Genomic DNA, 14,064 nt, shown 5'->3' with positions numbered 1-14,064 from the left:
CAGACAACATCCTACCAGTGATGCCCAAGGTCGCCAGCAGGCGATTACCATTCCAGGTTGTTTCATTTCACTTATTAAGTGTTACAGGCATGGTGTTGAGTGTCTTTTGGAAGCCTTTTTTTCAAATATTCTTTAATAAGTGTCACTGGGTTCTCCAGACAAGACTGACACTTTGCAGAACATTGGGAGTATGTCTTAAAGAACTGGTATTTTTTCCCAGGGTTTTGCATGTTTTCTGGCATCTTTACCATCCATTTCATTTCCAAAAGCAACCTACTAAAAACATTCTCCTCCATGGGTGCAGGTGGAGCTCAGGCTCTTAGCTGTGGTGCAGGAGGAAGTAGGTAATGTAATAGTTGGGATCCCAATCTGCAGCCTGAACCCCCAATGCCATGAAGTGTGTCACTTAGTTGCACAGTGAAGCCATAATGCAGGAGCAGTGTTCGATAAACAGGAACAAAAACTTCCATAGGCCAATGGGTCTACTAGCAGTTAAATTCAAACCTACACAGGTTTTAGAGCATCCCTTCACCTAGGTGATCAGTGCCCCACAGACCCAGCCAGGTGACCAGCTTTAAGTATGCAACTCTGAAGCCATATTCTGAAGTTTAATTCTGTTCACATATTTTAGTGATTCATTAAAACAGGACTTACACTGACAGTTTAATTAAGACCAAAGTTCCACATGCATTTCCAGAGCAGTAAAAGGCAAGTTATGTAAACTCACAGCAAGTACTTCTTCTTTTACCAGAAGAGCAAGATAAAAGTGTAAAGTACATCCATAGGCAAAACAGTAAAAGAGGGAAGATTTTTGGCAGACAGTGCGTAAGAGAAGGAAGTCTAGAAATATATTTTTATTTGCATTTCTTACATGACACTCTCTGGACTTCCCCTCCACCTGGAATACATCAGAGGGAAGTAGAGTGACCAGTGTGATGACTATTATGTAGCCCCAAGAAACAGCAGTTCTGTTCGACTAGAAAAAAAGCTCTGTCTTGCTCCCCAACCTCCTATTTCTCTTTCCATCCCTAGGGGCTGGGCTGCTGCAAGAGGCATGGGTTTGGCATCCAGGCTCCAAAAGGAGTCAAGCAGAGGTTGAGAGCGTACCAAGCCCAGGTTCTTTCTGCACAGAGCTCCCTGACTTACCCCAAAATCCTTCTTATCCAGTGACACTTCTCAGAATCCTCATCCCAGCTCCTCTGACTAGAATAATGGAATCATAGACTCATAGAATAGTTAGGGTTGGAAAGGACCTTAGGATCACCCAGTTCCAACCCCTCTGCCATGGGCAGGACACCTCACACTAAACTATGTCACTCAAGGCTCTCTCCAACCTGGACTTGAACACTGCCATGGATGGAGGATTCACAATTTCCCTGGGCAGCCTATTCCAGTACCTCACTACCCTAACAGGAAAGAATTTCTTCCTTATATCCAATCTAAACTTCCCCTGCTTAAGTTTTAACCCATTACCCCTTGTGCTATCACTACAGTCCATAATGAAGAGTCCATCCCCAGCATCCCTATAGGCCCCCTTCAGATACTGGAAGGCTGCTAAGAGATCTCCACGCAGCCTTCTCTCCTCCAGGCTGAACAGCCCCAACTTTCTCAGCCTGTCTTCATACAGGAGGTGCTCCAGACCCCTGATCATCCTCGTGGCCCTCCTCTGGACTTGTTCTAACAGTTCCATGTCCTTTTTATGTTGAGGATACCAGAACTGCACACAAGAATCCAAGTGAGGTCTCACAAGAGCAGAGTAGAAGGGTAGGATCACCTTGTTCAACCTGCTGGTCACGCTCCTTTTGACTAGACTGCGAATGACACCAAAGAAATGTTGAGGCATGGCAAAGAGCAAGACAGATGCCCATGCTGAAGGGGCCTCACATGACAACACAAAAAGGATATAGGGTGAGGGAAGAAGAAAATGTCCAGGGAGGGTACAGAGTAGGGTTAAAGATAATGCCAGTGTGATCACTCCAACTTACCGAGGGTCTTGGAGGTGGGAGCAAGGAGCCTGGTTTTCATTCAGTACCTGTGAAAAGGATAAAGAAACAATAGAAGTGATTGCTGCAGCTATGTAGATGGGTTTGAGAAGGCAGAAGTGGGAATTACTAAGGCCAACAACAAAGAGACTGTAGCAATGACAATGTAGTACATGTAGGACTGTGTAGCTCATGAACGTTTTAGTATGGGGAATGGAGAAAAGTGAGATTATTAGGATTTTATTATTTTAACTGGCATCTGGGATACTTCTGTTTATTTATAGTTGCTCAGGCAGGGTAGATTTGGAAACCCCATGGAAAAGCAAAACTCAAGAGAAGACCAAGATTACATGCCACACACATGGGAAAAGATAAGAGTCTTTTATGCCCTCAGATTGCAGGTTTATCTAATGAGGCTCACAACACTTATTATAAGAGTATGGTCAGCCAAACCCACAAGTCCCAAAAGATTAACAGATCCTGCTTGTGAGACCTTTTACAGACAGCAGATTTAGGTATGCCAACTCTCTGCCATACAAAGCTCAGACTAATTGTTAGAGGTAAATTGATTTATCCTGGGACAAAACATTTTCTGAGGAACTGCTTCTAAACTGGCACCAGAACATTGCTAGTATGAAGCCCTTTATTCTAGGTTATACTTTCGCTTAGCAAGTATTTCCCATTGTGAGATTTCCCAGGCCTAATCTAGCAAAACACTTCTGCAGTATTTAGCCCTCTCCTGGGAGTTACTAAAATAAAGTGCATTGTTAACACAGTGTATTATTTGTTTACAAGTAGAGCAATGCTAATTAAGAACCTCTCCTTTAATAAGAAATTAGTAACTACGCTGGACCCTACCAGTGCTGCTCTGCTGATTTGAGAAAATATCAGCATCTGATTTAAAGACATTTATATGGGCCTGCTATATCTTATGCCTGGTCCCAAAGCAGACATCAATTTTGTCTCCTACTGTCCACTGATATTTATTGGCCTTTCACTGTCATTCTCCATATATCCCACTACAAACTTCTATACACATGTTACTTTATATACATGTTGATTTATAACATGGGCTCTCAGAATTCATTCTTGGGGATGGATAAATAAAAGAAATTGTAAGAATTAAATAACAGGCTTCATTGTATTAGATTTTTTTATGGAGATGCATATTATATTCTGAAAGTGCCAAAGGAAACCCAAGAAACATTAAAATATGGCTGCCAGGGTGATTAGCAAGGGTGAAAGAGGAAAAAAACCCTCTCAAAGAGGAGAGTGTTTTATCAATGCCATGCAAATTCCCTTCACCACTGCAAACCAAGAAGTGTGTTCCCTTTATGGAAAAAACAGTGTATTTTTAAAGGCTGAAAAAGTACCTTTATTTACCATTTCTAGAAATCCACAACATGGCAGACTGTAACAAAAACAACCAGAAGCTGAGGGTTTGGTAAGCTGAGTGCAACTATTGAAGATGAATAACTGTGAGGAAGCTGTCTCCCAGCTGCTGACAAGGGAGCTAAGTACAGGTGTAACATTAAATGCCTGGCTAGTTCAGATGGGGATATTGCAAGCTCTTGCTGTGGAGTCGAACATGACCTGTGCCAGCAGTACCCCTGCAGAGTCCTTTGCGCTCTTAATGCATGTCGCTAGATTGGTGCATTCTGATTGATAGCTGTGTTATAGCAAAACCAAGTTAATATGTAATTTATATATGCAGCTTAGTGCTGTGAGCCTATCTATTTGGTAGAATGATTTGACAATGGCCCTAGCTGCTACAATATATACTCACAAATACTCCAGTTCACACAGGGTCTCGTTATCAGGGAGAAATCAGCAGGACAGCCATAAGCAGAATACGACTCACATAAGCACACTTCTGAGGAGACTGCAGTATATGCTCTGATTAATGTCTGGAATGGCAATAGTGCAAGTTAATGCTTCCTTGAGTCTTAGATGACGTGCTTGAAAAGATCTTTGGGAAGGTCATGCCCACTTTTATGACTTCACTGCAAACTGAGCAGCCCCCTGAATCCTGACCTTGGATTTGACTGCAGGGTAAATACTGGAGTAGATTGCTAATTGGGGAAGATCCATGATGCTGATGGCAGCTCCTACTCTTACCACCCCAGGGCTCAGCATCCTTTGGGGTTACATTTCTCCATTTCAGAGGAGGGAATGAAGCATTCAGTCCCTCTAATGCCCATTGACGTCTGCATGAGATAAACCAACCTTTGGAAAAGTTTGGAAGAACTTCAGCAAATAAACCTCACTATGACCGATGCACTTAAATTAATCCTGCAAGTATTAAACAATCTCAGGCTCTGACTCTCCGTCTGAAATGCAACTGGACTACCACAAAGTTGCCCTACAAATAAAACAAAACAAAGCAAATGAACAACATAAAAGCACTAAAATCATGTAGAAACAAACACAAAGAGGCATCTGCCCAATGTGGTGAGAGAAAAAAACTATTAAATAGCATGAAAAACCTGTTGCTACCACTTCTGCATTTGGCCAACAAAGAGGGCTAGAGAGGCCCTGCTCAGTAAACATATTCTTGTTGGATCAAAGGGGTAAGAATGGAAGTGAATCCTCAGGCTGTATGGACCTGATCCAGTTAGGTTTTCTACTAATTTCTGTGGGCTTTGGCTGGTGTCCTGGCAGCATAAACAACCAGGAGCAGGGCTAGCCTTGCTTGGCAAGTGAAAGCCATGCCAGCACCACTTATTTTCACTCTCACTGCCCTAAACCTAGGCTTTATCCTCAACTATAGAAGGCTCCATAAGCAGCATAAGGCTCACTGGCACCCAGAAGGGTTTTAGCTAGACCCAGGAACGCATATGGCTGCACAAGGATGACTAACATAGTGGCTCCCAATGTCTTCCATCAGTTCCTGTTCACTTTCAGCCATACTAATGGCAGCGCAATGATTCTGTCTCCCCTGAGCATGAACACTGGTTGGAGAGTTCCATATCGTCCAAACAGCTGCTGCCTGGCTCTGTTCCCTCGAGGAAGGACTGAAAACGGAGCCCCTTCAGTACTTCATGATCGGGGAGCTGTCATCCTGCAAAGGGCTCAGGAGCCAGGGAGATGAAAGCCGAGGGTTTGCTTCCTGTGTCTGCTTCCCATGTCATGCTTTCACAAGGGCCTTCAGAAACACAGGAGCACTCAAAATAAAGTTTCTGGGGCAGTTCTTCCTGTTGCCTTGCCTCCAGTAACGACTTCAGGCTTGTTTACATTATAGAGAGTTGTACTACCAGTATTTTATACAACTGTAGTTAAATCAGTACAACACCTGTATTGTATCTATCGTTGTCTTGGTGTGGAAGTGAGTATAGCACTTCTGAGTGCTGGAAAAGCAAGCCTGCAACACGTAAAATGGATACCTAGAGAAAATGGGAATGCTGTTGTCTTTTCTGACACAGCAAACTCACTAGTGACCACAGACTTATTGTGAAATTGAGATTGGTTTAATAAAAATAAGACACTGCCTAATTGTAGACAATTATTCCTAGCTTACAGCACCCAAATAGGAATTAGAGCCTTGGTTCTTTTTTTTAATCTTATTTTTTTCTCCCCATATTATTAAAAGGGAGAGGGGAAAATGAACAATGAATTACACAAAATAAGGGATTTCTGCCAAGTAGCATAGTTTATATGAATGCAAGAGACTGCCTCACGTTTCCAGTGTATGAAGACAGTGAAACACTGCAAGGCAATAAATCCACAGGGTAACTTAGTAGAAGCAGCACTTGTACTCTGGGGAAGAAATTGCTCTGCTTTTGGAACAGGCTGTATTACCAGGCTGCACCTGCAGGACAACACCAACTTCAACAAGAGAGTGAGTCCCATTCCCTGGTCCTGTCTGCCATTGTGGACAAATAGATAAAAGCTCTCAGCTATATTGAACGGTGACAGATTTAACCCTAAGACCTTTAAATATTTTGCTAGAGCTGGACACCTTTATGTTCTGGGCTGCAGTTTCACAATTTGAACTGTATGGATGATAGTATTACCAAGTACCTAAAAGCTCTATGATGACGCAGTCATTAATGCTCAAAACAACCCAAATATCCTGGCATTCACTGCCAATGGCTTGAGGTCCGTGAGAAAAAAGTGGTGTCAGCAGTGCGGACCCTAACTTCTCTGATAAACTGTCCAAAGATAAAATAACCAAACCCAGGATTAAGTTACTAACAAATGTACCAGTTGATAACTTGATGCATTAAGGTGCTGACACTACCATTGTGCATTGGATAAAACATACTAAAAAAAAAAGGCAAAAAGCTGCTATCCTGCAGATATTAAGATCTAGACAAGGCAACCCAGGGGAAGGAAGGGAAAGGAGTTTCCCTGCTTTACTCGTTGGTGGCTAAGACATGGGAGAGTGACTCTGACCTACACCTCGTAGGGTGCTCGCAGGGAGGTCTGAAGTGACCCCATCAGTCCGCTCCCCCCAGACCCAACAGGACTCCCAAACTCGTCCCTTTTCCTTCTCAAGGACAGCAAAATCCTGAGCACCAACCTCGACCGGGACCCCCAACCCGCTGCTTCACGCCTGCCGCCACTCCAGCGCTGCCACGGCAGGAGCCTCCAGGGACACCCCCCGCAGCGCATCTCCGCAGCGCATTCCCGCCGTCCGCCACGCTCCAGCGTCCCGCGGAGGCTCCGGGACTCCGGCAACCGGAGTTCAGCGGCAGATCCCTGCGGTGGCCGGGTCTGGCCCCGGGCGCTGCTGGGGGAACCGCGGCCAGGCCCTGTCCCCGCTCCCCTCCGCTCCCTTCCTCTGAAGGCGCTCACTTTTGATGGGATTACAGCTAATTAAAATTTAAAATTCAAATCAACGATCGAAAAGGTCATCTTGAAAGATCCGTAGGCATCTGGTATTTATCAGCTGACGCTCAACTACAGATAAATCCACGGGAGCACCTCTCATCGCCCCATCTCCCCATCCCCGCCGCGGTGCATGGGCCACACTCACACCCTCCCCCAACCCCATCCTTCCGCAGACGCGGCCCCGCTCTCCGCGGCCAGCCCCCTCCCCCCCGACACGTCGGGCTGCAGCGGGCGGGCGGACGCGCCCTCTCCGCGGCGGCGCAGCGGAGTTGGGAGCGGGACGGCGGCGCTGCCAATGCAGCGGCCGGGAGGAGGGGGAGGAGAGGGGGAGGGCGCAGCCGGCAGCGCACACCGGCCGCCGCCGGCGGGGCTGGCCGGGGCGGCGGGGGCTATTGTGTGCACCAGACGGGGACACACACACGCACACACATACACACACACACCCGCGGCTCGGAGGGAAAGTATCGCGAGAGCGGCCGGCTAACAACCTGCTCCACAACACCGCTGGCCCCGCGCCGCACCCGCGGAGCGCTGCGCACATGCGGACGCTGAGCCCCACCGTCGCACGCCGGTAAGTAGCGGTGAGCTGGCCGGTCTCCCGTGCCCCCCCTCCGCAAGGGAAAGTCCTCTCTGCAAAGTTAGGGAGCGCGGCTGCAAGCGGGGGAGGGAGGGGGGGTCCAGAAAGCGGCTCCGCGGTCTGTTTCCACACCCCCTCCCCCCCAACCCCGCTCCGCGCTGCGCGGAGCCGGGCACCGGCGAAGGTCACCGGAGAGGGCTGCGGGGAGAAACTTTGCGGCTGGAAGTGGGGGGTGTGCGAATGGGGGGGAGAGTGTATATGGGGGAGGGCGGGCTTGGGGCAAGTTTGTGGGATTTAATCGCGGGCTATAAATGGGGCTGCTGGAACTTTAAAAGGCAGCAAGCTGTGGTTGGCTGGTAGCGAGATTTGGAGTAACATATGGCATTAAAAGGCGCACAGCTGGAGGTAGCATTTCCATCGCAGTGAAGTCAGAGCAGCTGACTCTCCAGCTTGCGGTGTAATTAGCAAACCGAGCACTCCTCCTTCCCTCCCTCCCTCCTCCCTCCCGCCTGCCTCCCTCCTCCCGCCGCGCCTCGCTCGCACTCGTACCCGCGCTCCCTCCTGCCCGCCCGGCTCCGCGCCCGCGGCCGCTCCGCCGCGCCCCGCGGGAAGGTAAGCGCCCGACTGCGGCGGGTGGCCGGCTGCCGCCTCAGCCCTAACCTCCCTCTGCCCTCACGCCGCTGATTTTGCTCCTTGGCTCTTAATAACTTCAAGGGAAACTTTTTTCCCCTTTATCCCCCCCTCCCCTTTCCGCATGCGGGGCTGCGGCCGCTGCACCCCGCACACCCCCCCCCCCCCCCCCCCCCCCCCCGCCGCCAACACGCCGCTTCTCCAGCTCCGGCCGCGACCGTTTTGTTGTGATTTGGTGCATAACGATAGAGGCTAAAGTTTAAATATGCGTGTGTGCATGTGCGTGACGTGGGTAATAAGCTTTATTAAAAGATGCCCCGAGTTAGCGTTGCTGGGAGGACAGCCTGGGAGTTTATGGTGGTTTTTCTCCCCTTCTCTGTGTTTGCGCTTTCCTGCTCTTAATTTTATTAAAGTGCTTAGTGGGAGAAACAAAGGTTGGAGGGTCTGCTGCTTTACTAGCTTTTGTTTACTTACAATCAAGTTTTTCCTGTTTGGAGCAGGTGCGAAAGGATGAGAAGCATGTTGTGTTGGTTCCCCCCCCCTTAATAAAACTATTACAGACAATTAACAGTAAACGTTATCTCCAAGGCTGTTTCTTTGGCTTGTGTTACCAAAAAGCCGATCTGTTTGTTACAGCTGCTAGGAGGCTTTAGTTTACAGTAGCATTCAAGTTTTTCCTGTTTTGAACAGGTTATGAAGGAAGAATGGAGTTTCCAGACCATAGCCGCCAGTTGCTGCAGTGTCTGAGTCAGCAGCGTCACCAGGGCTTCCTGTGTGACTGTACTGTTTTAGTTGGAGAAGCTCAATTCAGAGCTCACAGAGCCGTTCTTGCCTCTTGCAGTATGTACTTCCATCTTTTCTACAGGGACCAGTTAGACAAAAGGGATATTGTGCATCTGAACAGTGACATTGTCACAGCCCCAGCCTTCAGCCTGCTGCTCGAATTCATGTACGAGGGAAAGCTGGAATTCAACAGTCTCCCGGTGGAAGATGTGCTGGCTGCAGCTAGCTACCTTCACATGTATGACATTGTGAAAGTCTGCAAGGGCAAGTTGAAAGATAAAGAATTATGTTCGGAAGAGAAGATCAATGATGAAGCGGCTGGTTTGGAGAAAGTGGAGCATTTTCTAGATGCTGGAGTGCCCCTAGTCCACGAGTTTGACCCAGGAAACAAACAAAAATTCAGCGTTGCAGAATATGAGAGAGCAGCAGGCAAAGAAAAGGTCAGCAGTCACCCCGCCTGGTCCTCTGATCATATAAGTGTCAGCTCTGTGCCGACAGAGGCAGAACCGTGCGCCACAGCAGCTGGAAAAACAAAGGCTAATGTCAATAGTTCCACAGGACCTTTGTCCCAAAGGTCTGTTAACTATCCCCTGGCTTCGAGTGATGTGGACTGCGCGCTGGATTTGTCTTTCAAGCCTGTGCTGGGGAGAGATTCCTTACACCCCTCCTATGTCTTTGGACAGCTGGCTTCCGACAGCCAGCAGCAGGGTACCGAGCCACTTGTTAAAGATGAACAAGACTTGCTGTCAGATCAGGAGGATGGCGAAGCCAGGAGTCCGGAGAGTCAGCATTTTGGGAATTCAGCCAAAAGCCTAGTGACAGGGTTAGGACACATGTTCGCGGGGAATGGCAGCTCTCATGCCCGAGAGGATGATATAGATCAAGAGCGAGATGAGAGTGAGGATGACATGGATTCGGCGGACATCTCTGCAGGTGTCCTTGTGCCTGCGGGGCATATCTGCATTTGCCCCCTCTGTAGCAAGGTGTTCCCGAGCCCGCACATCCTTCAGCTGCACCTGAGCTCTCACTTCCGCGACAAGGACGGCTCCCGGACCCGCCTGTCCCCCGATGGGTCGGTCCCCACTTGTACCCTCTGTGGAAAGACTTTTTCTTGCATGTACACGTTAAAGAGGCACGAGAGGACTCACTCAGGGGAGAAGCCCTACACCTGCGGCCAGTGCGGAAAGAGCTTCCAGTATTCCCACAACCTCAGCCGCCACGCAGTTGTGCACACCAGGGAGAAACCCCATGGGTGCAAGTGGTGCGAGAGACGGTTCACGCAGTCTGGGGATCTGTACAGACATATCCGCAAATTTCATTGTGGCCTTGTAAAGTCCTTGGTGGTTTGAGACACGGGATCCTTCTTTTTTTTTTTTTTTTTTTGTAATTTCTTTTTTTAACTTTTGGTTATGTCGTTATTCCCCCAACCCCTTTTAAACAAAACAGGAAAAAAAAGGCAGCATCTGAATTATCCCTCCCCCCCTTATTTTATTTTGGTGATATTCACTTCAGGTATATTATCTTTAAAAGATGCAGAGGTATACACTCCAGCGGCCTTTTAATGCAATCCTTCCACCTCTCCATCCCTTCCCCTGCCACCCTCCCTTCCCAGCACTGTCCTTTAGGTTTTCTCTTGCGCGCACCCATGTTACATTATTAATGTGAAATGACCTAAGTAATTCTGGAATGATTTAGCATCTGTTTTCACACTGGGAGTACTCACTTTGTGGTCAGGGTTTTTGTTTGCTTGTTTGTTTTCTTGGGTTTTTTTAAATTTAGTTTAAAGAAAGATGATCAGCAAATTCCGGAGAAAAATTTGGATTCCATTAAGCTCTCCTAATGCTCTCTGCGTGTTGCATAGAAACATCCAAAGAGATGAACTATGATTTAAATACATTTCAGTGTAGAGAAACTTGTCTGCATATCGCAGAGTAAGTAGGTGTACTCTTATTTTATAGAGCTAGACAATATGTTAAATTGGCCCAAATTATAAAAGGGGGTTGAGGATTCTTGGCTGCATCTTTGGTACTGGTCATTTTTATTCTCTTTGTTACAGTAGAATAGTTCTGCATTGCTCCTGAAGTCTGAATGCGAAGGTTTTGCCTTGGGACTTGACTGAAATTTCTTCTCCCCACCCATCCTCCTCCTCCCTGGGCTGACCTACTGAAAAGCTGCTTTTGAATATAGAATGTGAATGGAAAAATCCTTTCTGTCTGCAGCATATTCACTCCTGAAATGTAGAAGGATGCACACTAGGACATAAGAAAAATCATATAGTATGTGAATATTACCATTCCCATATCAATACCCAGGCGCTCATCCCGTTTCCCCTAAGGGAGACAGCAGCCCTACAGCAGTTAAATAACTCCTCTCACTACGGGACGCCTGGGGTTTTGTAGTAAAAGGTAACTCATACTATGTGTGTTAGAAGGTGCCGTGCTGTCTTGTCCGGGGAGTTTGCTGCTATACTAACATCAGCAGCTTGAAATTGTATTTTATTTTATTTTTTTATGAAGTTGGTGATTTCCTCTGCACCAAATTCTGTGCAATTGCCGGTGTTTCGAAGGGACACTGAAGATAAACCGCTGGAGCGAAGACATGGCCCAGCATTTTCCCTCATGTCCCATCTTTTCAGGGGAGATTTTGGGGGTATTTTCAGGTGTTGGGTTTTGGTTTGTTTGAGGTTTTTTTCCAGTTTTGTTTGTAAACTGAGGCTGCTTCTAACTATAACCAGTTTTAGTCTAAATAACTGAATTACTTGCCTAATAGAGCATCCTTTGGTCTGTGCATGTTGGTAAATACCAGATTATTCCCTTCCAGTCAAATTACGCGTTCAAGGTACATGTACATGGGACTGAAAAATAGTAATAATAATAGTATCTGAGGTTTTGAATGTCGTTCTGCTGTGTTAGCATTGCCTCACCAGCTTTCCTGACACTCCTGAGGTTCTTTTGTGAAACTTAAGCATTTGTTTTAATATTAATTTGAAGCACTGAGATAGGTTAATTAAAAAAGTTGTGCTTAAAATACTGTATTTCATCTTATGAAGAAGAAACTCCCCAATGCCTTCCCCCTCTGGTCCATAAAGTGAGCACTACCTACATAAATAATATGGGATGTATTTTTTAATTTTAAATAAGTACTTCCTCTCTTAAAGAAAATCAGGATATACTTGTTACAGCCTCCTCTTGTTATTCATCTCTTAAAATATGAATGTACATGTAATGTGAAATTTTGCTTCTATTTATAGATTTTGGGGTTTCATTCTAATTTCTTAACTGTAAAATATTTTTGCTGAACCTGTTACATATGAAAGTTGTGGGAGAGTACTGTATCTTGAGCATAAGTGGCTTTGGTACTGTGGTCTTATTCTACTTAATCAGTTTTTTCTTTTTTTATTCTTTTTTGCTGTGATTGGAAATAGCACTGAACAAAATCTACTAAAATTAAGTTATTTTTCTTTCTACTAAAATTAAGTTATTTTTTTTCTCCTGAAAATACTTGATATAGTATTTATTAGATTTTTGTTGTTGGTGGTTGTTTTTTTTTTTTTTTGAAGTGGGATTATTACTGTTAATCTATTTCAAAACTAGTTAATTTACACTTCACTTTAAATTTTGTAACGATGGGTTTTGCATGTTGAACAACATGTAATAAGTTTAATGTAGAGTCAGCATTACTGAAGCTGGTAATCTTAATTTTGCATTCTTGTTTTGCATTTCAGTCTTCAATTACTGTTTTTTTTATTTTTTTATTATTTTTTTTAGAAGATCATAAAATAGGATGTGCCATAAGAACATAATTAGCATATGGAGCAGGAAAAAGTTGAAATGAGTTTGTGTCTGATCTTAGTATAGAAGTAATTCTTTAAAACTGATGCTATGAGCATGCTCTGTACTGCAGCGAATATGGGGCAAAAGTTGTGGGTTTGTTTTTTTTTAAAGGAAAAAAAAGACTTTCTCGTTCTTGACTACATCATGGACACACTGTTCTCATAGTCTGGTATTTGTGTTCCCACTCCTCATAGCTTGAATTTCTAAAGTAAAAGAATGTTTGCACTTATTTTTGTTCTTAAGGTGACTTTTTTGGCTATCTCTCTGTGTGTCTCTCTTATTTTTAAGTTGCAATAGCTCGGAGCATGTTTTCAAAATGGTTCATGAGTCTACAGAGAAGTGCTGAAAACATGGCACACTTACACTTGTCTCTTCATGAACTGTTTCACTGTGGGGCAGTTACTGTCTCTGTAGAGAACAGTCCTGCTCTGCATTTTAAACACTGGATTTGACTTCTACTACAAACAAATACTGTGAAGTTAATGTAAAAAAAATCATTGATATTTTTAATTGTTTTTAATCTCGGTGCAGTTCAGATTAAATATGTATATTTAAATACACTAATTTTTGTGGGAGAGTTTTATAGTATACAGTATGTAGAAAAGCTATTGGAATGGAATATATTTTATAAAAGCATTCTATCACTGTTTTATAGTGAACTATTTTTTCCTCAGTGTTAGCGTAATACTGTTAGTCTAGATACGACAATCGCAGGAAGAGTGATTCAGGCTACTGTTAGCGCTTAGTTTTGCGTGGAGTTCTGTTTGCAACTGTATTGGTATGTGCTGTACAATGTGACAATCGTGACTAGGATTGTTGTCTTTATAAATTTACACAAAATAAAACGTGCTTGAGTTGTAAGCTTGAGCCTCCTTCTGCCCCCTTTAGCAGAAGGGGTGTGGTGTTTGGGTGTTTATTATTATTAATTATTATTACTAATATTTTAAAGGTGGCTTGTGCTGTGGTTTGTAAAACTACTATGTACTCTAATAATTTTTCTTTTTCAGGGCCACATGGGATTTTAGCCATGTGAGGAGCTGCTTTATCTCAGTCAGAGCGTGACCGAGCATTTCCTTGGACAGGACTAGAACCTGTACCACACCTGCATTTTAATCAGAGTTTCGGGGCTCTCCCTCTGATGCCCCAAGTGAGCTTTGGATCACCCCTGCCCTGACAATGCTGTTTTGCAGCCAGAGACGACTGCTGGGGACCAGGTGACAAGCCTGTGAATGCAGTGATGTGGTGTGTGAGGACTGGCTGACCAAAGCCATGTCAGCTAACTTGGGTGAGGGGGTTTTCTTAAGTGAGATCTCTTAAGAAATCTCTCCCAGGCTTGGAAGAGCTGGTATCTGACCCAACTCCTGCTAACATCCATGTTAAAACTTGGGTTGACTTTAGCAGGAGCTGGGATTATGGGGAAGAATAC

At 45.3% G+C, this 14,064-nt stretch overlaps 1 protein-coding gene across 1 annotated transcript; it reads left to right on the top strand.

Moving 5' to 3' along the window:
• The first annotated feature begins 7,263 nt into the window (after positions 1-7,263).
• On the top strand, positions 7,264-13,499 carry ZBTB42 (zinc finger and BTB domain containing 42). Its single transcript, XM_034062620.1, has 2 exons — positions 7,264-7,386; positions 8,713-13,499. The coding sequence occupies exon 2, from the start codon at positions 8,727-8,729 to the stop codon at positions 10,152-10,154; it is 1,428 nt and encodes a 475-aa protein (XP_033918511.1). The 5' UTR covers positions 7,264-7,386; positions 8,713-8,726; the 3' UTR covers positions 10,155-13,499.
• The last annotated feature ends 565 nt before the right edge of the window (positions 13,500-14,064 follow it).

This window comes from Melopsittacus undulatus, chromosome 4 (assembly GCF_012275295.1).
Source record: "Melopsittacus undulatus isolate bMelUnd1 chromosome 4, bMelUnd1.mat.Z, whole genome shotgun sequence".
Classification (NCBI taxonomy): Eukaryota; Metazoa; Chordata; class Aves; order Psittaciformes; family Psittaculidae; genus Melopsittacus; species Melopsittacus undulatus.
Note: the sequence above shows the minus strand (reverse complement) of the source record. Positions and strands in the feature narration are given on the sequence as shown.

What these genes read in the sequence shown, in the direction of transcription:
- ZBTB42 (XM_034062620.1), top strand. Translation starts at nt 8,727, where the DNA reads ATGGAGTTTCCAGACCATAGCCGCCAGTTGCTGCAGTGTCTGAGTCAG.